Source organism: Mytilus californianus, unplaced genomic scaffold (genome assembly GCF_021869535.1).
Source record: "Mytilus californianus isolate M0D057914Y unplaced genomic scaffold, xbMytCali1.0.p SCAF_7, whole genome shotgun sequence".
Taxonomy (NCBI): Eukaryota; Metazoa; Mollusca; class Bivalvia; order Mytilida; family Mytilidae; genus Mytilus; species Mytilus californianus.
In genome coordinates this window covers 115,022,426-115,048,300 of record NW_026262723.1, presented here as the reverse complement: position 1 = coordinate 115,048,300, position 25,875 = coordinate 115,022,426, and the positions used below count along the sequence as shown (strand labels likewise).

Genomic DNA, 25,875 nt, shown 5'->3' with positions numbered 1-25,875 from the left:
AAAATTCAAACTTGATCAGTACTTTGTTGAATAAGCATTGTCTATAAGTTTTATAACATTTGGTTGTAGTAAACTTATGTTGGATTACAGAAACGAAAACAAAATCAGCATTTTTTCCAGTTGTAAAGGGACATAACTCTAGAACGATTAAAGTGACACCACCAAAATTCAAACTTGATCTGTGTGTTGTGTTAACTAGCATTGTGTATAAGTTTCATAACATTTGGTTGAGGCAAACTAAAGTAAGATAACGGACAGTTTTGAACCAACTTTGGGACGTACAGACTTATATACAGACATACTGTCGTACAGACAGACAAAGGTAAAATGTAATGCCCCCTCTGCTACAGCAGGGGCATATCGATGCCTTCTGACATCACCACTCTTCTCAACATCATAGAGTTAATATCTATAATTTCTCAATAAATCAAACAACTTTTTTTATCCTACATATGTAATTTTACATGATTTAGCAATATGATTGGATGTACTTCAATTGCCTGTAAAATGATAAGATAAAGAGATAAAGCTTGTATCAGCAACATTATCATATCTTTTAAAAGTGCAGGATTAATCAGTCATGTCACAATGAGAGAGAACTTATCAAGTATATCTCTGGTAAGGCAATAAAGATTAGATACATGTAAAGGGCTGTGATTAATGCATCATAATTCATGCTTAACATATCACCAAGGAAAATTTAAATACTTAAATCATTTATGAATAAGCACTGGCTATTTAGGGAAAAAAATTCATAGGAATAAAGTGGAAATTTTGGCCTTTTGAATGGAGATACCCAATAAAGTCTAGCACAAATATAAATGGCCAGAATTTTCACATGGTATACAAAGAAAAAATTCCAACTTCAAATACTTAGGGTTGACCCCTGTATAGACAACTTTTGACTCATAAACCATAAATGTTATATTAAAACTGTCATATATATCACAATGGAAATTATACAAAGAATACAAAGAAAAAAGGCTTTCCATCATACTTTTTAATAAAATGTTGTATTGCAATAAAGTGATTAACCTGTTTTGAGCCCCTTTTTTGAGGGTCTAGAACAGGCTTTTTTTTATGGTCTTAAACATTGTTATAGTAAAAAAATTCTCATGTTTTGGTTCATAATAACTGAATAATATCACAGTGTCTACAGATATCCAACAACACCATCACACCATTATACCATTATACAAATCAATACAAAATAAGTTTTTGTTTTGCCTTTCAGATCATTGACTGCACTCACTGCTGATATTTTACAATATGGTTGTGTTCAAAACCAGATATCTTTACATATATTGATTTATTGTACATTAAAATTTTCACGAAATTTCTTATGCAAATCTTGTAAAATGCCAAAATGCAAAAGGTTTGATATTGTTATTTTTAGTTTTAGAAATTAAATTTACCAGATACTCATGTACACTGATAAATAAACTTTACTAAGAAATATACTAAACAAGGAAGCAAATGACTCAATCTATGAGATAGCAATGCTCAGTTAGTGGTACACTTTGGTATTTTTACCAAATTCTAATACAGTTATAGCTTTCATTTAGATTGTAATCAGTATAAATACAGATTTAAAAAAAATCTCTGTATGCTTCTTAATTACATTTAAGACCTTGGATCCTTTAGCTTAATTCAAAATTTGAAAATTCTGACTAAAATAATTTTTAAATTCAGGTGAGATAAGAGATCCAAAAATTGTCCTTTTCAGAAATTTTGAAATTGCCCTTCAAAAATGACCATATTTTTTCCATTAAATTTATTCAAATTGTAAATGTATTCATTTTCAGATTATCTTAATGCCCATAAAAAATTGAAATAAAACTTAATTTTCTTATCTATACATTTTTAAATCTATTAAGTGTTGATCATTTATAGCCTTGAAAATATTTTCAGTCCACTACAACAATAAATATTTTTTGTTTAACTACTATGGCTGAATGTATAGATTCTTTGAAGTCTGCCTTAATGTAGCATCATTTATTGCTTGATACAAAATTTAAAAAAAATAGAATAAGAGTGTGTCTTAGAATATGAAGGTATCCACCCAAACTTTCCAATTTTCAAAAGTTAAAAAGGGGCATAACTCAAGAATGGTAAATGACTCACAACCTATATTTGAATTTTGTCTACCTGTCGTGGTTCTTAGCATTTTGTTTGAGTTTCATAAAACTTGGATCAGGAAAACTTTAGATTGCAAGAAAAAAAATATTGCAATTTTCCATGTTATAAAGGGGCATAATTCTAGAAAGGTTATTGACATACTGCTCAATTTGATCTTGTCTGCAAGTGAGTTTTTATTTAGAGTTGTGTAGGAGTTTAATTAAATTTCTATAAGTCATACTTAATTTAAAGTGCAGAGACGAAAATGGGATGGTCAGACAGTAAAGGGTAACTCTTAATGCCCCTATTGCCTATGTCTACAGGAAAAGGGGGGAAGGGCATAAAAATGATGAAAACAATAATTTGCTTAAAATTCTTGATGTACTAATTTAAAACCAGAAAATATTATTAAAAAAACAATTTTGTATCAGTTGGTTATAAACTGAAAAGATGAGTTTTTTTGGTATTATTTCAAATTCATATTATGAATATATATCTGTATTTGACATTAGAGTTTTTTGTTTGTTTGAAGAATGCATTTAAAAGTTATTTTGATGACCCCAAGTATATTCTATGGTAAATTTTCCTTTATTTTTGACTTATTTACAATTCCAGTAGTATGACTGACGGAAAAATATATTTGACTAAATTTTATTCACCTAAAGTATTGATGTTTTCAGAAAATTTATGGAAAAAGGTAGCCAATAATCCGGTTTTTCATTTATTAAGAATGGTGGTATTATTTTTTTCTAAATATAAAAGATATAACATTTTTCCTGTGATTTCTTTGTTTGGTATAATAATTAGTTGATTTTGGAATTATAATAGTGCTTTAAAGACTTGTTATATTTTATTAAAGACATACATTTCCAGAGGTGACTATTACCAGTAGTGTCTGTGACCTGAGCACTTGCCTAACCAAATACAAATTAGAATGTAAAATTAAAATGTAAAACATTTCCAGTAGTTTTTTCACTTACCAAATAAGTTTTGTAAAAATCGAATATTATTAATTGAGGATAACAATTCTTTTTCAATTGTGCTGATCTCTATTTCTTACCCCAGGTGCAAACTTGGACTGTTCCCTTTATTGTGTTTAACCTGAACATATAGCTTAACTATATAGTATGCCCTTAAATCAGGAATTAAATTGTTTATAATTAAAATGAATTTTAAATCTGTTAATAAGATAGACACCATGTTTATAATTATGACGAAATTGTCTAATAGATTGGTTTGTAACCATGGAACAGCATCCACCATTTCTACAATCATGAGATACAAACAAAGAGCCCTCAATGATATTGTAAGGCAAGCTTTTTCTTCTTGTGGTGAGTGTAAGGCTCTTGCAATGGAATAAGGGATCTTCCTGGTGAGGTATCATCAACAAAACAGTAACATCTGAACTGGTTTTGCAGTCAATTTTACCATAATTAATCTGAAAAAGAACATTTTAAAGATACTTTATCTTTCAAAAAAATAACAACTTTAAATTTGAATTGTTTGCATAATTTATGATATTTTGCATCTTTTACAACAATTGATTAAGGTAGGTGTAAAAACTTTAAATTTGGATCTTAAAATTTAAAACTTTTAGATTCCAACCAATAAAAATCCATAAAAAAAAATCATTTATAAGCATTTATTAATGTATCTCTACCCCTTGGTATCAGTTTATTGTTTTAATTCTAAAAATGAACAATGAACTTATCAAAAGGAAAAATTTTCATTATTGAGTGATTTATCTGGGGAAATACATAATAGGTGTGTAACATCTGATTTTTGTTTTTGTTTTAAATCACCCGGAGATGCACAGATTAGTTTTTAAACAGACATGTTTATGTAATAATTTTTGATATTAACTTAGTGTTTTCATCTTAAATTGAACATGTTCATATCTCTAATATGGCAATCATTAGCTTGGAACTATTGGACAATGAACAAGCTCCGGGGTTTAATGGTATTCATCCTCATATTGTATTATTTCATACTGCACTCATTCTATTTGAGCAGTCAAAATGCGTTGACTGTATATTTCTTTGTCACATACCGTCACTGACCTGATATCACTTTTCCTCATAAATATTTACCTCTTCAACCTGTTCTTGTTTCCAATGTTACAATGATGCGTGGAACGACTCAAACTTAATTATTTCATATTTTGGAAAAACATATTTCATTTGTTAATAATATTTGTTTGAAATCTATAAATGATTTATGTATAGTTGATAATTTAGTCCATACTCAAACAAATTTGTTCACCATCGATTGAGGGTTTCAACAGGTAATGTACAGTTCACTGTGTTGCATATTTCTCCGCCTGATATGAGGCCTTTTAAAGGGCGATTTTTCACAATATTTGAATCAAATAAATAATATTAACACATTAAACAACAATTGAAAATGTTTTTTTCTAGATTGCAGAGCCTCGCATTTCCCTGTTTCTAAGCCTCATCCTTATATCGTTGAAATGTCAAGTCAATGCACTATTATTGTCTATCTATCATGATAAAAGCATGTGAGAAAATCACAGTGAACAAACTTGTCTGGAATAAAAAAAATGGCATACTTACATGGTCATCTAATTTAAAATAAACAATTTCTCCAATGTTTAATTTACTTCCATCCTTCCTTTTCATGTTTCTGATTTCGTCTCCTACATTTCTTTTCACTCCTATAATTTGTTCTAATAAAAATTGTAAAATGTCAATTTATTTAAGAAGACTATAATACATTTAAGTGATATCTGCTAAATTATTTAAGAATTCAGTTTTATTGTATAGAAAATGGTGTTAAGTGTTTCAAGAACAGCTGAACATATATTTCCTTTCATTCTTCCTTTTTAACTTATTTATTGACTCATTAAAATACTATACTTTGACTTCTAATGATTTGACTTTTAATTGTTTAACATTACAGGTGCCATTAGTTAAGGAGAATAGGCTTACAATTCTATAGCATCTGATTTCAACTCCCAGTTTCTTGTGGGAAGTCATAATGCCTAAAACTTTAGCTTTCAGTGTTTTGGTTTATAAATTTATCCTGCAATTAGGTGTCTTATCATACATTAACAGCCCAACAGATATCAACAGGGTGTTCTGTTGTGCAGTTTCAGAGGAGCTGCGATGACAAACTGTTGCAGTAGTATATTGAGGCAAATAAGTTCAAAGGGGCATTACTCCTAGAAAAAAAAATTGAATCAATTTCTTGTCAATATGCACACCTTCAAAGTATGTCTTTATTATCTACCAGTTTCATGAAATTCTGGTGTGTGGTTTAGAGGAGTTGCGATGACAAGAACAGGACTGATAGACTGACATAAGGACAGACAACGGGTCAAAAACATGATACCCTCTGCAACTTCATTCAAAGCTTGTAGCAACTTTAAAAAAAAATTATTGTATCCAAAACTAAAATCCTACCATCTTCTTTCTGTGTCCTATTTCCCATTACAAAAGTTTGAATCCGTGGATGATTTATCTCTTCAATTGTCTGTTGTGCAGGTTGAACTCTGTAAAAAAATATATTACTTTTAGTTCCCCTGTATAAACTCGATCAATTCACTCACAAACAAATAAAAGTCTGAAGTTTGTGAGTGACTTGGTCCAGTTTCTACACCAATAAATTCCTTTAAAAGGTGTTTACTCCTTATTATAAGTTATATGGTTCGCTACTGACCCCTACCGATCCATAGAGGGTTAGTAAAATCCATAGGGGGTGAGGCCGGAGGCCGAATCACCTATGGATTTTATTCACCCTCTATGGTCCGTAGGGGGTCAATAGTTAACCGTATAACGAATTTATCGTTCGCTGGACTTTTTCTGCGGCATTTTACTGAAAAATAAACAATGAAACACAACAACAGTAATAGATGACGTCACCATAAACAGTAGATGTGACGTCATGAACCCCCTATGAAATTTACTAACCCCCTACGGATCCATAGGGGGTCACCACGTGACGGCTTTAAACCAATCAAAACGTGATAATTTACCCGCCGTGCGATAAAATTCTTTAGAATTGGAGATAAGGAATACATTTAACCATACTCATAACCCATATCACACGTAAATTCTATATTTGTGAAATTGAATAAGCCTAGCGCAAGAATATATATGTTGGTTAACTAAAATATATGTACTTCGTGACTTTGCTATCTGATAAAGAATAAACTACAAAAACTCTTATTATCATTCAAAAAAATGTTTTGTGTTTATTTTTTTATTTAACGATTAACGCTAAGTGAAAATAGATTTTGTTAACCTCGGTCCAGATTGTGTTATCATTGCCACCATCTTGTTTACATTGGTTATGAAAAGAAGTTAGGTCAATGTCGTCTATCGAAAAAAAAAAAACAACATTAAGAACAGCTACTCGAAGTTTTCTCGACTAATATCAATGTATTCCCAAATATGCAAATCATATAAGAATTATCACATGATAAATGCTGTCCTATACCTTTTCCCATTTGAAAACCATGTCCCACTGTCAATGATATGGCAAACTTCCTCAACATGAGCTAACTTCAAAGCTGTGTCTTTGTTGGCATTGTGGTGGTTTGTAATGCTCTGAAAATGTTTGACTATACCACACCAGCTTTCCCCTGTCTCTAAAATAAAAAAAATAATTATACAATTGTAGGTAAATTGAAAAATATGTCAAATTAATAAGTTGCATTATATAACATTCAGTTCTTAATTTTTACAATTCTGTGTGGTCTGAGTTGTCTTTTTGTCTCTTCATCTTATACATGTCTTTCAACAATTCCGGATATTTTTTTTTTACTTTTCTCAATTTTGAATTTTTTCAATTTGAAAATCGTTTTAACAATTACTTGACTACATGCTTTTATATGCTGGAATATCAATCCTGTTAAAATTCAACCAAATTGTAGTTTGTTTTAAAAAAAAATCAACTGATAAATTAGTACTAAAAAATCCAAACATCTTGAATAGCAAATTAACAAATAATCAACAGCTAGGTGTATAAAAATAACATTTATTAACTTTTACCAGTAGTATAACCTATAGGGACCCCATGAAGTCTGATTTGTTGCTCAGTATGGAGATTATGGTGTATTTTCTGTTTTTTCAATGTTTCTGGAAACTGCTTGTAAATGTTTTCATTAAATTGGTACTGCAGATCACCCAGCCTAGTGAGTTCCGATTCCAGCAATTTCATTTTGTTACTCAACTGAACAATCTGAAAATATAAATATAATAATAATTACTAATGAACCACAAACCCAGTGCTGACATGAATATTAATTATATGGTCATATGTATAAATTAATTGTATGAAAAAGTATGAATTATTTGAAATACGAAGTATTTTCTTATCCCAGGCATAGATTACCTTAGCCGTATTTGCCACAACTTTTAAGAATTTTGGGTCCTCAATGCTCTTCAGCTTTGTACTTGTTTGGCTTTTTACTTATTTTGGTCTGAGCATTACTGATGAGTCTAATTTGCTCTAAATGCTTTGGTTTCAGAGATATAAGCCAAAATCTATATTTTACCCCTATGTTCTATTTTTAGCCATGGCGACCATCTCGGTTGGTTGGCCGGGTCATCGGACACATTTTTTTAAATTAGATACCCCAAGGATGATTGTGGACAAGTTTGGTTCAATTTGGCCCAATAGTTTCCGAGGAAAAGACTTTTGTAAAAGTTAAGACAACGGACGACAGATGCCAAGTGATGAGAAGAAAGGTCACTTGGCCCATTGGGCCAGGTGAGATTAAAACACATTACTATAACACCAGAGACCATAAATCTGTAACTTTTAGAACCAGAACTAAATGCAAAACTTTAAATCAAACATAAAATCAGTATCTTTAAGCACGAAAAAAAAATTATGGAAAGCTCATACATAGGTTATTTAAATAATAATTTGTGTCACAGTAAGTACTCATTGAAATAGTAAATTATGTGTTAAGCAAACATCAAACTTTACTGTATACTGCATAACTAAATATACAATATATGTACATTGTCGGAAAATATAAAATTTATTTGTATGAGCTTTAGAAACAGGACGAAAAGCGAGGCTCGCCGAGCTTTTCTCCTGTTTCGCAGCGAGTACAAATAAATTTTATATTTTCCGACAATGCACATATATTGTTTTTATCCTGAAATTTACACCCAACACTTGAAACTTTAGTTGTTAAAATCTAAATCATTGTCTCTAATTTTTCAAAGAAATCGACATAGTTTAAACGCGGACCGCGAAGAGGACCCCAAAATGAACTGGTACGCAAAAAGAAATATCCACATTACCGCTTGCTCAACATGGACGAGGGGTAACAGGAGACTTTATTTGTACAAGTACAAATAAAGCAAAAATTTATTTGTGTACCTGTTATTTGTACAATAGCTGGCTGATTGCAGGATAAACTATTGTTTAGCAACAAACACCAAGAGATGATATGCTAGTTTTCATATGTAATGTATACCTATAAGGGTTTACTTTTATAAATTATTACTTGGATGGAGAGTTAAATTATTGTCTCATTGGCACTCATACCACATCTTCCTATATCTATCTACAAAGAAAACTAGGCCAATAAGTGCCTAATTTTCTGGAAAGAAGTAAATAAACAATATAAGGTCAAGTCAGAAAAATATAAACTTTTTTGTATGAGGCTGAGAAACTGGGGAAGGGTGCAACTTAAACTAATACAATGATAGCTTTTTAAATTGTAACACAAATGTCCAACTTATTTTCATCTCTTAATGAACCACTGATTGTGGAGAAAGTGTTCCATGATGAAATTGACATTGCACAAGGTCCAAGGATACAGTTATCGTCCTTTGGTTTTCGTTGTCTACAAATATAGTCCCTAGTGTGAACAGTGTATAACTTGCATTTTTTTTTGATACACTTTCCCAATTTATTTCTTGCTATTTTATGCATGAAATATTAAGTAAGGGGATGAAATTACATGTTAATCAAAGAGCTGAAAGCTCTGAGGAAAAATGACGCCACTGTCTCTAATATTGTGATATTTTTTATGCAAGTCTTGATTTTCACATACCGTAATAAGTTTAACATTGCAACATGTCTCGTAAGTATTTAATTGATATTCGTATATGTGTCTGTTTTTTTCAGTACAAATGAATAGGTCAAGACTACCTGAATGATCTACAATATCCAATGACTACTGGCTGTTCTTTTGTACTAATTAAAATTGGTCAAGTCTTTCTATCCTATTAGGTCCAAGGACACAGTTATCATCCTTTGGTTTTCGTTGTCTACAAATATAGTCCCTAGTGTGAACAGTGTATAACTTGCATTTTTTTTTGATACACTTTCCCAATTTATTTCTTGATATTTTATGCATGAAATATTAAGTAAGGGGATGAAATTACATGTTAAAAAAATTTGGGTGCTGAATCTTTATGTTAAGTAGTGATTTGATCCAGTTAAAAAAGGTCAAAAATTAGAATGTCTGAAGCTGTCAAACTGAATTTTAGCCCCCCTTAACACAAAATTGTCAATATTTTGAGTTAGAGCTGGTAGAAGTTCCTATAATTTTGATATTATTTGTATCAATAGTAGTACACTACACTGTAAAAATCTTTTTAAGATAGAGCAGGTGCGATTTTTTTAATTTGAATTTATTGTCTAAAAGAAATGCACTACGAAATAACTGTGTTCTCGGGCCACAAACTATAGCTGTGTTACTTTATTTAAGAAATAAACACAACTAGTTGCAGTATAAATGAGAATATTTTCCTAAGAATGCTTCCTTTTGCTTATGTAATATAAAACAATTTATCAAAATAGTTATGATACTTGTAAGATAGTTGAACCTGTTAGTTTTACCTACCTCAGACAATAGACACCAAAGTTTTACTATTTCTTTACTAAATCCTGCGTGATGAACTGTAAAGGGTGCAAGTTGTACCTAGATTTAGAAATAAAAATGCTCTATGCTCTATATTAAATATACATTTATGCAGTATTTTTATTATTTCAAACAAATACTGCATATGGTAACACTATTTTACTTGTTGATCGATTAGTTAAAATAGTTACAGATTACAATATGTCTATATAGTTTAATCATTGGATTAAAAACAAAAGATATTTATAGATTATCGTTGATCATCTCAACAGATTGATTTTCTTGCTTCAGCTGGACGGGGAAAGTAAGATAAGCAATTGAGTTGAGATGACCAATGATAATCTCTTTATCGCTATTTAGCCTATGAAGATGTTGTTAATTTCCTGGACAACAGCACATGTTCCCTTAATTTCTAGCGATAATTTTCATCACTCAACTCTATTTTCATATCACTGACGACTCCGCTGAGAAAGGAAATTATCAGTCAACAAGATCAAAGGAAAATTCGTAAAATAGCAATAACAGTATATATTCTGGAAAACTGGAAAAAGCAAGGGTATATCAGATGGTTTTTTTTAACCCTAATTGGAACCTCAACGTACATTAATTGTTACTATGATACAGTTCCAAATGTGTAAGATGTTATTTGCCATAGGTTTCATGGATAGATGCAAAGTGATGATTATGACAGTCACAATAGTTTACATGGTCTGTTTCTGGATTCAACTGCAATTTCCCATGCATTGCTAAGTAATAAGTAACACTCAATTGAAATCACCAATCCACAACTGATTCCAGATTTCTATATAAAACATATAATTATTTAATGGATTCAGCAATTTAATGAGTTGGCACTTACAAATGACCTGAAGTCTTTCCCTTGGCTTGATTTGTGATATTTCACAAAGTTTTCTCCACATTTGTGATGAAAGCCCTTCCAGTCAGCTGCATTTAACGTTAGCTGTAAATTTTCCTGTAAGAAAGAACTAGAAGTATTAAAAGAACCAGAATTATCTTCAACTATCCTTAGCCAGCAACAAAACGGTTTTGATTATGCAATCTTTACCAAAAATGTTTTACCAAAGATTGATCTTAAAGTGTGCTGTGATACAAAACACTTCATAAATTTAAATACAATGTATAAACATTTCATAAAGATAAGCTGGCTTTTTATCAGCTGGAATTCACAACTGTATTCTACAATTTTCCAATAATAGAGACAATTACTCAGGATCCATTAAAAGTAAAGGGAATACATATTGTAAATTCGCCTAATCAGAATCTAAAGGACTATGGGTAATCTCATTGTTCGTACACCAAAATGAAAATAAAGTCACGTCATTGGTTGCATTTCTATTGTTTATCACGTTTTAAACCAATCACAACGTTTTGGTGTACGCTATTGTAAATATTACCCAGAATGCATTAGATTCTAAAACGGTATTGAACTTATTCTAACATTTGCATAGCTCAGTCCAAAAGTCTCAATGGTTAAGTTCAAATATGTATTTCATATTTCATAATTTGTTTCTTTAATGGACAATAGTATATGTCAATTTGATTTCAATGTATGTTCAGTAAATAATAATTAATAAATATAAAAAAGAAGATGTGGTATGATTGCCAATGAGACAACTCTACGCAAGAGTCCAAATGACACAAAAATAAACAACTATTAGGTCACTGTACGGCCTTCAATAATGAGTAAAGCCTATATATACACATTAACTTATGATCAATAATCATTAAAATTGAGTTAATTTTTACATTTATAATTTATAACTTGCTTTCATAAATGTAAGTTGCAGATGTGTCAGTATAATAACATGTTTTCCATATGAAAGAATTTAACAACATTATGTGCCATTATGTGTTTGACCCAATAGAAATAATAAACATTTGATGCTTCAAAAAATTGTGGTTATAATGCACCAATAGATACCATAGCTTGGTGTTGAGATTAGGATTAAGAATTTGAATCACACTAATTAATTTTACTTAGAACATAGACCTGTGAAAAAAAAATTATATTGTAGGCATCCAAAAGAAATAAATCAGCTAGACTATTACATAAATAAATTTTATAGTATTTAAAAGAATGATTAGCATTAAAACAAAAGATATCAAGTCACAATTACCTTCTGCTGGTCAGTACAGTTGCCTAGCATACATTTTAATAGGATTGCAACTTCTCCTAAGTATATGCAATGAAGCATATCTGGAGGAATGTCCCTGAAATTATAATTAAAAAGAAAACAATAATTAAACAGTGCAGCTGGTTGTTTAGCTTTAGTAAAACTGTGGATTTCTTGATATCATATGTGATACCTATTGTAAGAATATTTTTATTGCAGTTTTATTATAAATTATTGATTAAATCAATAATGAATCTTGATTTAGGTGTAACAAATTTACAGAATACAAATATATATGGTTCTTAAATTAACTACCCTGCACCTGTACCTTATGATTTATTGTAAACATTACCGTAATCCACAACTTCTGTCTCAGAAAGTTAGACATAGGGATAGTGATCCAGCGGCGGCAATGCCAACTAACTTTTTAAAAGCTTTATGATCTAAGAAGTTGGAAGACATGCATGTTTCATACTTTGTTTATGCCTCATGTTCATAAGCTTTTGCCTGTCATACGTCCATTGTCCTTAACCTCACTTTCATGGTTCAGTGATTATTTGAAAAAAAAAGTTCAGATTTTTTGTAATGTAAACAATTGGCAGAGCTCAGCATTCTCAACATTCCTGTGTATGTGTGGGCCTCACAATATATATGAAGTGTGCATGTCCAAAGCTAAGTTTCAATTTTCAGTGCATGTAATTGTTTTTGCTTCTTGTATATATAACTATAAAATGATTATATATTGTAATTCTAATAATGCTTTCACACCATATATAATAATATATAATAAAGTCATGCATACCTGTGTGGATCCCAATGAGCAGCTTGGTTCATTTCTTCAGCCAATATTTTCTTTTTTATCCCAGTCATTGTTGATGTTTCTGTACTATTTTCAATCTCTTTTAGAATTTCCTCAGTTTTATTTTTTGTTCTTAATTCTCCAATAAGTAAGTGGTTATTTCGATACTGACAAAAAAAGGAACAAGATAAAATATATATGATTAATTTTTAGTCATTGGGTTTTTGTAAAAAAAAAATGTGATCCAATTCAAGACCATAAAATATAGGACCTGAATAAATTAGCAGACTGGGAACATTGATGGCTCATAAAGTTTAATGCAGACAATTCTAATGCAATTTTTATGTAACAATTTTTTTCATTGGCTAAAAGTTACCATCAAATCCACAGTTGACCAGGCGTAACTAAGGAGGGACCCGCCATTTTGAATTGATTGAATCAATAAATGTTCAATTACTAATATCATCGAAAATAAAACAACACCTACCTCGAATTCACCGTTTTAATGTAATTTTATCCGAATTTGAATCGCAGAGGTAACGTAATAACGTCCAGTTTGTAAGTTTTCATTTGTATGACGTCACGTTTAGCCATGACGTCTTCGAGCCAAAATCATTCACTAAGTTTCGCAGAATTTATTTTGTATGTCAAATTTATACATTTTTTCAAGCTTTATCGTATTATTTCTTTTTGTAATGTATTAGAATCTGAATAACAGTACTGTAGTTAAAGAGTTGCCACCGTTAATTTTGATTTGAAGGCCGCAAATCTCCGTTTTACTGTCTCCGCTAAGCGTCACCAGTAAAACTACATTTGCGACCGTCAAATGGACAATTGACGGTGGCAACTTTTCAACTACAGTACTTTTATTCCTTAAATGCAATGTCATTTCTATCAGCAAGAAATGATAATGATCAAATTCAAGGGGAGATAATAAATATTTAAACAGGTTGTTAATGCAGATCAGTCAGTTTCAGTGCTATTTTGTGAAATATCAAGAAAAGTTTTGACGTATATTTACAATTGGTAGAGCTAAACATTCTGAACATTTTTGCCCCTTTCAGATTTTCAATATTTATAACAGCTTCAAAATAATAAACAAAACTTGCTTTTTACCCTTATGTTCTATTTTCAGCCATGTAGGACATGTTGGTTGGCAGGTGGGGGTCATCAGACACATATCTTAAAACAAGACACCCTAATAATGATTATTGCCAAGATAAGTTCAATTTGGCTAAATAGTTTCATAGAAGAATTTTGTGAAAGTTTAAGAACGATGGCAGAAATTACCAAGTGATGGCCATGAGAGCTAAAAGAGGATTTTAGTTTTTGGACAAGTAACCCAAAAGAGCTTTAAGCAGTGTTCATGAACTTTTGGGAACTGTTTATAGCTATTGACATGAATTTCATATTGTATAAGTCATAGATTTAAAACTGTGTCCTGTAGACCTAGCTTATTTCAACAGAAGAAAAAAAGAAAACAATTTATCATATGTCAATAAACCTTTATAATATTACACAGCAATGGAAAAAAGGAAACCTGAGACTATTGTTGACTCAGATACTATTTATCAGTGATAATATTTATCATTAATTGTCTTACCCTGCAAAATCTACAGTTTTCTTTAGCTGCAGCACCCATGTGGTGACAAAATTCTGAGGCCATACTGTTGTCCATTAACCCAACTGCTATTTGGGATGTTACAATAACATTTTTATTGTAAGCTGCATCATACATTACTTTTCCTTCACTAAAATTTAAATACATTGATCAAGTTTGGGATTTCATGTATTCTGATTTGACTCAAAATTCTCATATTTGATTTATAACAATGTAAAATATTTATCCAAATTATAAAAATTCTAAAATAAACAATATAATAGCTCGATAATATGTAGCTTCATTTCTTGTGTATTTTAGTCTAGGCGCCATATAAATAACTGTCAATTGGACCACTGATAATAAGCGATATAAATCATAGCGCTATAGACAGTTAACCATGTATATTTATTTAATGAATTGATTAAGGCAAATTAATTAATATTTTTCAATTGATTTGTTTTATTGTCCTATACAAGTATATATATGGTTTAGGTGGGGATCGGGCCCATAGTGTTCTAGTTAACCCTTCCCTTATTCAGGCCCCTTAAAATACCCCTAAATAGACCCCAATGCACAAACGAGAGATCGATGACTCCGCGAGACATGTTATTGAGTTCTTTTCAATGTTTGTCTCTGTTCAACCTAAATCTGATCAGATAGAGATGAAGTACTAGCCATTAGCAACTACCACCTTACAGGTGTTGCTCTACACTGACCCTCTCTTGTAAAAATATACACATCAAAGAGTCTTTTTCTTGAAAGTATTTTTTTTTTCTATTTTGCTAATTAATGTTTACACTTACTAAAACATGTCATTCAAATCATTCACCACAGGTGTAACGAATGACCCGTCTTCTGGTTTTGTTACTCCAATGAAATGATGTGATGATTTCTTCATCTTTTCAGAAGTTGGTAATCCTGCCAACTGAAGAGTCCACACACTTAATGGGTTCCATTTTTTTGACCTGTATAATGTTTATATAAGTAATTGTCTTATACAGTCTAATGAAATTTATGTAAGCAATTGTAGGCTTGTGTACACAGCTTTGATCATGTTGATCAACAATGAAAAAAATCCATACAGTATTTCCCACATGAAAAAATGTCACTATTCAACTGAGAAAACAAAAGTTTTAATCTATAACAAAACAATTTACGAAAAACAAATATGGTTTACACTAGTTCAGTGGTTTCATCAGAGAAGTCAAATTGAGAATGGAAATGGGGAATGTGTCAAAGAGACAACAACCCGACCATAGAACAGACAACAGCAGAAGGTCACCAACAGGTCTTCAATGCAGCGAGAAATTCCCGCACCCGGAGGCGTCCTTCAGCTGGCCCCTAAACAAATATATATACTAGTTCAGTGATAATGAACGCTATACTAAACTCCAAATTGTACACAAGAAACTAAAATTAAAAATAATACAAGACTAACAAAGGCTAGAGGCTCCTGACTTGGGACAGGCGCAAAAATGCGGCGGGGTTAAACATGTTTATGAGATCTCAACCCTCCCCCTATACCTCTAGCCAATGTAGAAAAGTAAACGCATAACAATAAGCACATTAAAATTCAGTTCAAGAGAAGTCCGAGTCTGATGTCAGAAGATCTATTTTCATATTTAATGATAGATAAAGAACGATCCACAATGACAATAACTTTCACTAACCCTTTTGGGAGTATTGATACCTGTTATCAAATCACTATTTTAAAATTTAAATAATTTTACAATTTCTTGCATGTTTATACTCTATGTACCTGTTACCACTTGTGTCATCTACAAATATATTTATAGGAACTGTGTATATGTCCATGTCTAGCTGTTTTGACATCTCAATCAGATTTTGTACTCTTTCAACATCATCACCCTCATACACCTAGTGAAGAATAATAGCAAGTGAAACAAACATCATCCAAAATACACTAAAAACTTAATTGATTTTTGACCTAGTTTTCTCTCAAATTTTTTGAGAAAAAAAATAACGTTTCATGTATTTGCCTTATCTCATCTGTCATGTCATCTGTCTTGCTGAAGATAATTATGTCTTTTTGATTCCATAAAAATAACCATTCAATAACTTGACAAACAGATTAATGAGTAATGTTTTTGCTTTCCCTGCTAAAGTACTTACTTTTTTGTATAATGATTAGTGACTGAACATATGTTTTTCTTTTAAACTAGTGGCATACTTTTTTTAAAATTTATTTTATTGGTAATTTTTGTTTTAGTAATTACTTATATATAGACGTAGTGTCCCGTACGAAATAAGTAGTAGGATTCCACCTAGACACTAGTAGGAATGTAGTAGGAATCTACCTAGAATCAAAGATTCTGTAAAGAAAGTAGACGGACAGGGAAAATGAACAAAATTCTGACTGGATTTTTTTATTTTCTCACTAGCAAAATCCTACCATCTAGCAGGAATTTTAAAAGTCTGTATGGATTTTTTTCTGTTTTGAAAATCTTAAGTGGGAATTTAGACAGGAAATATGATTAGATTACTCATTTTCCTACTACAAGATTCCTACCAGAATTTATTTAATCCTACTAGAAAATGTTTTTACATGGAATCTTTTTAATTATCTTAAACTGGATTCCTGTTTGCTAATGACACAAATTTTGCTGTGTTGACTGCAACCAAGTTCCAGTTCACAAATTCAAAAGTTAGAGGGTAGAAGAATGAAAAGTTGTGTTGGAACACAACGCTGCAAGGATCAAACAACTACAATATTGAAATATGAGAAAATATGGCTCATGTTGATTGAAGGTAATTTTTATACTTTTAAGGTAGATGGGGTGTCTAAATTATAATCCATAGAATTTTTTTAAATTTGCCAAAATGTAGTTAATATCATGCTTTTTAAAAAAATATAATAAAAAGAATGGGTCACAGGCCTTATTTTCACGCTACAGGTTGTGCAAAATTGACAGATTTTGTATAGATTATGCATGGAAAACCCAATTTTCTGCCATAAAATGAAAACTACACCATAGAATTTTGAGATAAAATATGAAAAGATAGCACTAATAGTATGCTTTCAGATAAGAAAAAGAAAAAATGGGGTCACCGTACCCGTTTTCTTGCTACATAATAAAATAGGTAAATTCCTAACACATTCTATTGTAAAAATAACCTTATGTGAATTATCTGCCCTTACATTTGAGTTGCCTCCCCTTATGTGGCAACGTTGGGAAATATAGAATCAAACAAAAGTATTCATTTTTTTGTAAAATACAACAATAAATATGATAAAATATGTCATTTTCTATATTGAAATGAAAATTCTTACACATGAATTGCCTACTACTCTCAAAATTTGTACCTTTTATTATAGATCTAGACTGATTGTTTTCTGGTATTTCAAAATCCAAGATGGAGGAAGACACCCTATCTACCTTAATATGAAATATGTTATCTGTTTGCCAATATATATTAGTTAATTCAACAACAGTGCATAACTTTCCTCATTATTTGTTCATAACTCTTTAATTTCATCTAATCAACATTTTTGTCCATCTACATATATAACACAATTTCTAACTTGAATACATCACAGTTTCCTCATACATTTCAAAAGTCATTTTTTTTAATAAATCTATTCCATACATTTCCTTTGTTCTTTGTTGTTGAGATTCAAACTTAAATGATTGACCCAGTTGTGTATTTGTGAATATACACTTACATTTTGTATATTTTTAGATTCCTACTAGAAAATATGTTTTTTCTATGTGGAATTTTGAAAAATTCCTACCAGGTTTTCTAGTAGGAATTTTATTTTCCCGCCAAATTATTCCTAATAATTTAAATATTCATGGTAGGAATATACAATATTCCTACTAAGAAATTCCTGCTAATTTAAATTTTTCGTCTTATAATTTTCCGTGTGGATTCCTACTGGAGTCTGACTGGAATATAACTCTTTTCTGGTAGGAATTCATTACAATATTCCTACTATATTCCGTGTTCATTCTGTGTGAAATATTTCATACAGGGTTATTTAATTTGATCGCATCATCATCAAAATATAAACACACAGGTATTAATCTAGTAGCTCATAATATTATAGGATTAAACGCCTTTTTAAAGGAATTTAATGGTGTATAAACTCGACCAATTCACTCACAAACAAATAAAAGTCCGAAGGACTTTTATGATATGTTTGTGAGTGACTTGGTACAGTTTATACACCAATAAATTCCTTTAAAAAGGCGTTTAATCCTTATAATCCACACTCGTAACCTCTATCACACGTAAATTGTATATTTGTGTCATTGAATAGGCCTGGCGCATGAATATATTTGTTGGTAAACGCAAAAATATGTACTCCGTGAAATTTGCAATCTGATAAAAAATAAACTACAAAAACTCTTATTATCATTCAAACGAATGTTTTGTGTTTATTATTTAATTTACATATTAAGACCTATTAACGCGAACTGAAAATTAATTTTGTTAACGTCAATCCGGATTGTGTCATTATCGCCGCCATCTTGTTTACATTGGTTACGAAAAGAAGTTCGGTCAACGTCGTCTATCGAAAAATAAACAACGTCAAGAACAACTACTGGAAGTCCTCTCAACCAATCATATCAACGTATTCTCTAATATGCAAAGCATATAAGAATTATTTTTTTATAACAAACTCACATTTGTCTGGTCCAACTTCAACAGATCATTTGCTATCACAGATATATTTCTTGTACTACAAATAGAGATTACAATTATATTAAAACTCACAGTTACCAAAAAATACAAACATAATAAACATTTCCTGAAAATATCTATTACTTGTACTGCTGAAATTTTTGTATATGATTTAATTTTTACATCTAGATATGGTGAGTTTGAATTAGTAACTTAATTTCAAAAGTTTTAATGTGAACCAAATGATTACATTACATGTATGTTTCAGAAGAATCCGTTATTTTGATTGGATAACAACGCTTGTTCGTCATACTAGAATTCACCTTCATAGCCCAAAAGTTCATAATGACACATGCTATCCCAAAAAAGTGCACAGGTTATTTAAAGAAATGACAAAAATAGATTGTCCATTGTCATAGCGAAAAAATGTAATTATAAATATTGAATGCTTCTTTTACTAATTTCATATGGTTGTAAAAGCGTTGACCATGCGCACATTTTTAGAATGAAGCGCTTCCACGCTTCGTACAAAATGTACTTCAGTCAAAGCTTTTACACCCCAATGAATTTACTTTTACACCCCAATGATTTACTTTTACACCCCAATAAATTTACAAAAAGAAGCATTCAATTCTTAAATGAAACTGTTTACAGAGATCTCCCCTATTGATAATTGGATTTAAACATTTTTAACTTCACTTGTCCTATTTTCTCAGTTATTTTTATTCACTGGGACCTTTTAATTTCTTCTATTAAAGAGAAATCCCATCACTACCTGAGTAAAAAAATATCCTTCATGTAGATGAAAGTGCATATATCAACTAAAATAAACAGTTGCGCCATGAGCGCATGATACGCCCGTCGTCTTGTGTGTGAATTTTTATGCAATAAGCATAAATAGTTTCTGACATACGGCGTGACATGCGAAAACCCCCTTCTTTTTTTTTACAAAAAAACTCAATATCTCTAAAACTAAATTTTGAATCAAAACCAATAAATTACACAGATCTTTAAATTAATATAACTAAGAAGTGTGTAAAATTTTATGCAATAATCATAAATCGTTTTTGAGATACGGCGCGACATGTGAAAAACCCCTCCCCCTTTTTTTTACAAAATACTCAATAACTCAAAAATAAAATTTTGAATCAAAACCAAAAAGTATACAGATCTTTAGATTAATATAACTAAGAAGTGTGTAAAATTTTAAGCAATAATCATAAATTGTTTTTGAGATACGGCGCAACATGTGAAAAATCCCTCCCCCTTTTTTTACAAAATACTCAATAACTCAAAAATAAAATTTTGAATATCACCAAAAAGTATACAGATCTTAAGATAAATATAACTAAGAAGTTTTAAGCAATAATCATAAACTGTTTTTGAGATACGGCGTGACATGTGAAAAAAAACACACACCTGTTTTAGTTACTAAGTCCTGTAACTCAAAAAGTTTTAATCTTATTTTCACCAAAAAGTATACAGATCGTTTGACCATCATAAGAAACAATTATGTTAAGTTTCATGAAATTTGGATAAGTCATTCTCAAGTTACAGTGCGACATGTTTACGCCGGACAGACAGACGGACGGACACCAGACATTTGTATACCATAATACGTCCCGTCAAAAATTGATGGGCGTATAAAAAACTGCATGAGTGCATGTTGTATTTATTCAATATTATATTTTCAATCTGTTCAATGTTAATAATTAAAAAAAAATGCAGATTCACTGGTTTGATACCAAGATAAATTCCTGCTACACATTGAAATAACCATGCACTGTTATTTTAAGAAGAAAAAACAGCATTTAATGATGTTCAATTGCTGTCCTCAACTTTTATAATGTACAAAAAATGAATGTATACCAGTTCATTATTTTATTTCTCTTTACATTTGTAGTGTTTATACCAACCTTTCACACTTTACAGATGCATATACTTGATGTGTATTTTCAAATTCCTAAAAAACATAATAATAAGTGTCAATGACAATATAGGATGTAGTTGCCATGTCTAAACAGATGACTGAATCTGAGCTAAAGAAGTCATATACAGTTATAAAAATATTAGATACATGTGTGAACAAAGGTTTTCTTACATAATGTGTTTAAATTTAAAATGTGTTACTTGTTTAAGGCAAGATCCACAACTTTCGTTCATATATATTCAGAATTGTTACACTTAACATGCAATGATAACATTTTAATTCAATTATACAACGTACAACATGTCAGAGTAGCTGTACTTTATTGACTTAAAATAACCTTATTCCTGTGTCATTTGGTCTCTCAGAAGTGGAAATAACATTTCTTCATTAAATCTACATTATTACCTGGGAATAAAACTGAACAACAGTTCCACACTCTCCATTTGTGCCATTCTGAACGTTGTCACCAATATATATTCTTTCTGAAGATGAATTTTTTGCCATCAAAGACTTTATTTCAGTCTTCCACTTGCTTCCACTACTTTGACCTTCAAAAAAGTTGCTTTGTCTGGGAAATCTATTTTTGAAAGAAAAAAAATGTTATTATAAAGGGGCCATCATCAGAGGAGGAATGGAAGATTAATGTTTGCACCCTTTTAATAAAGATACAGTAACTGTGATAACCGGTGGTTAAGAGTTAACCTGAGCTGTTCAGTAAACAGGCTGTTCTGTTAATTGGCGGTACAGTTATCAGGTAGATCAGATATATATCAGGTGGATAAATATGAATCTTGTTGATATCTAAACAGGTTCAATTATCCTGTCAGTGAAAAATCCCGATGGGATGTTCAATGGTTACACATGTTACAGTACCTAATCTTTATTAAGCTAATGTACATGTTACAGTTAACATTTTGACATGTTACGGTAAACATTTTGACATGATACGGTAAACTTTTTGACATGATACGGTAAACATGTGACCTGATGATATAACTCAAATTTGGGCTTGAGCATTGGGTATAGGATGTTTTAATTATTGATGAAGTACATGGTAGTCACTAAGTCTTGATCTTTGGCTTATGATCAGGGGTCGAATTTAAGCTTTTATGTATACTGGCCAGCCGGACCAGTGGACTGAATAATCTACTGGTCCGGGTGCAAATCTACTGGTCCTGCAAAAATGACATTAATTTGACAAACACTAATATAAATGATAGATATTTACTTTTATTTTCGTGCTTTCTTTTACATATGTTAGACAAGAAAAAGAGAGAATCTCCATCCTGATTTTGATAATGGCTTTGATAATCTCAATGATTTTCTTTATCAAAATCAGTATCAAGAACAGAAAAAATGTCAACATTGTCTTCCATATCATCACAATCCTCACGACGACCATAGGGCGCCTGACAGGGTTGTCTGGAGCGCTGCCCAGAAATGCCACATTTGAATAGCCGGGACAAATTTTTCACTTGTTATTTAATTCACTACATTGCGATCGACTATATAATTTAACAATTCACGATCTTTTTCCAAGGATTTTTTATATTAACCTTTCCTTTTGTCAATTTCTTAAACTTTATTCCAATCTTCCTCTTGAAAGACACTTTTTTATTTTTTTGTCGAGATGTCCTTCCAAAAATTTCCACATTTTGTGTTGTTGTGAAGGACGCTCACGATATTAATTAACTTGATCAATTGTAATACTTAGTACCGCCAGTACAGTGTAATTGATTTTGCAGGTAAAATTGTTTGCAAACAAACCTATTTTGGGATGCAATCGGAGTTTTATCGACAAATTTCTACTGGTCCGCCGGACCACCAGCTGACAAAATCTACTGGTCCAAAGCAAATTCTACTGGTCTCGGTCCACCAGACCAGCGCCAATTTTGACCCCTGCTTATGATACATCTAAATATCAAGACTTGAAATAGTATATTACATGGTAGTTTACCAGTATTTCATTTCAAGCTTTGCCCAACTAAATCTTGATAATTGTAAAGAAAATCTGTACATATTTCAATATTTTTAAAATTCTTAACTTTCTTTTCTATAAATAAATAAAAAATTTCAAAGAACCATTAAATTGTTTGTGACTGTTGAGTATTTTTCTATTATAGCCATTATCTTTGACTCATGAGTTTGAATGTCCCTTTGGTATCTTTCACCTCTCTTTTAGACTTAAGATAACACTTAAATAACTTAAAGCTGATGAAACAATTAAGTGGTAGGCTGGTATAAAGAATAATAGAAAAATAACATTATGAACTACCTTTGTAACTGTATTGCTGTGTTTTTCTTTGAAAGCTGCATTTCAATTATACTAGATGGCTTTATGTAAAAGATGTCTTTGTCGGTATCTTTATTAGAAGACTGAAAGAAAAACATTAAAGTTTGTCTTTAATCAATATAAATTGCCTCTCCTGGTCCCTATATTAATTTCCAAACCCTTATTAGAAGACTGAAAGAAATAACATTAAAGTTTGTCTTTAAACAATATACAATTATGGCCCGTTGAAAAGGTGAATATCCAAAATTGTCAACACAAGAAGGTTATTTCAATGAGGGCGCAGCCCGAAGTGAAATAACTTTTAAGGGTTGACGATTTTGGATATTCATGGATTCTAAGGGCCACAATTGTTTTATGATATACCGAACTAACAGTGGAAGGGCATTTAGAACACTTACTATCTTCTTTACATAACAAACACAAGCTGAGGTTTGAAAATACATTTGTGTTCTGGAATTTCTCGAATGTACAACAAAGGTAGAATCTTTTTGTAAAATATTGATGGCCCTGAAAAGGACCGTTTATAAGAGATATCATTGGCTGCTGGCACTCTATTCATGTCCAAAGCCTTATTTCCTCGTCTCTCGATAGGCTGTCAGTGTAACGTGAACGATGCCATTTTGTTTATTTACGTCTGTGACGTCATTTTCATGGGAGATAACTCAAGTGCAAATCTAGACACTCAAAAGGTTATTCGCCGGTGAATGATAGGGTCATTCATTGCTGGTGTAAATTTTAATGGTTATTCGTCCCCCTTGCAATTAAATGAAAATTAACTGAATTATTCCATGTCACGTGATAAGGTGTTACCCAATAGAATTGTTTGTAATATATGTAAGGTATAATAATATAAATTGCCTCTCCTGGTCCCTATATTAATTTCCAAACCCTATCATTTTATAATCTATCCATTATTATAATTCAAACAAGGAAACTAACTGCACAATTCATGCACAAAGCAATAAACCAAAAAAAATGACAAATATGGCATAATTATATTCATCTTACAGCTTTGTAAGATATTGAAAAGTTCTCTGAAATTCTTAGTATCATAATTTTCTGGTTTTTTGTTGAAAATTTTGCATGGTCATATTAGCAATTTGTGATTGTGCTATGGAATTTTCTCTTTCTGACTTTTCGATGTTCATCTAAAATTTGTAGTGGTAAAATCATGGCAATTTTTTTTAAATAAGTAATACATTGTACATTATAACATACATACATTTGTAGGGAAAATTTCATTACTATCCATTTTCAATTAAAAGTATTCTAAAAATAGCAAATTTGTCAAAACAGCTAGATTACATGTATCTTACCACTGATGGTTTAAGTTCTAAAATTATGTGTAAAATAAACTTAAAAAGTTCTTGATCCTAAAAATAGAAAGTTTTGCAATGTACACCATTGTTCCAGGTTTGGCGAAGGGTTTGGTTAACCAGCAACTTCCTGTATGTGGAAGTCTGCATGCATGTAGTTCACAATTTTAGTGGTCATCTTTTTTGGCTGTTAAATTATACATCATATTTGTTTTTCATTTTTAATATTTTGTACAGTATAAATTAAATCAGGCCATTAATTTTCTTTTTTCTATTGTTTATTATTTGTCATTTCTGGGCCTTCTATCATGATATAGCTTACTTTGATGCATTAGTTTTACTCATAGTTGAAGGTTGTGCTTAGACAAGTAGTTGTTGTCATTTAATTATCACTATCAGGATGAGTTCATAGTCTCATTGGCAATCATACCACATCTTCTTAAAGTCATATGAAACGAATTACTGGTGAAAAATAATATTTATCCAATTCTTGAAATGCATTTATATATCATAAAGAAACTTCAGTGCAAGATTTTTTCATATTTTTATGCATCCATATAAAGTGTATTTTTGGAAATTGATACCCCGGGGGGGTTAAATCCTATATTTTTAGTGGTACGAGTGTGCCGCAAAACAGGGTCGCTTTTTAATGCCCTGCTGGTTAGAACAGGGTCCCTTTTCATGTCCTGCTGGTTAGAACAGAGTCATTTTCTTGGGCGTGTCTAGAACAGGGTATGTTTTTCAATATATCTGTTTAGAACAGGGTATATTTTTCAATGTTTTCTAGTTAGAACAGGGTATGATTTGGCAAGTGCTGTCGGCACAGTTATAGCCGAAAGGATAGTCAGTAACCCCCCCGGGATTGATACTAATTTGCTTGACCGGACACCATGATTGCAAGATTGAAGATTGCAATATATATGATAATAAAAGCGCTTACTATACAGTGATATTTTGATCCACGTAACACGTAGAGCAGTAGCTCTAGCCTGTTGGCGAAAGGGAAGTAGTCGTCTGTAAAAATCTCTGAGTCATCGAGTTCCTGTTTAGTTGCACTGTCACTGTCAATGTTGAAGTTCTCTTGCCACACATCATTTGTCTCTGTACTTTGTTCTTCTTCACAAAACTGCAATAAACCTATTACATCTTTATGCTTTTTTGTTTCTAGATGTTTGCAGTAATTGC

At 31.1% G+C, this 25,875-nt stretch overlaps 1 protein-coding gene across 1 annotated transcript; it reads right to left on the bottom strand.

Moving 5' to 3' along the window:
- Positions 1 to 2,619: 2,619 nt before the first annotated feature.
- On the bottom strand, positions 2,620 to 24,705 carry LOC127709644 (uncharacterized). The gene is made up of 17 exons (XM_052215251.1): positions 24,691 to 24,705; positions 23,357 to 23,457; positions 21,487 to 21,658; positions 21,068 to 21,114; positions 19,155 to 19,209; positions 16,264 to 16,382; positions 15,308 to 15,469; positions 14,505 to 14,652; positions 12,905 to 13,068; positions 12,106 to 12,199; positions 10,827 to 10,940; positions 9,950 to 10,027; positions 7,131 to 7,320; positions 6,577 to 6,727; positions 5,541 to 5,629; positions 4,692 to 4,804; positions 2,620 to 3,556 (listed from the first exon to the last, which is right to left on the bottom strand). Exons 2-17 carry the CDS (start codon positions 23,395 to 23,397, stop codon positions 3,257 to 3,259), a joined length of 2,037 nt encoding a protein of 678 aa, XP_052071211.1. The 5' UTR covers positions 23,398 to 23,457; positions 24,691 to 24,705; the 3' UTR covers positions 2,620 to 3,256.
- Positions 24,706 to 25,875: the final 1,170 nt, after the last annotated feature.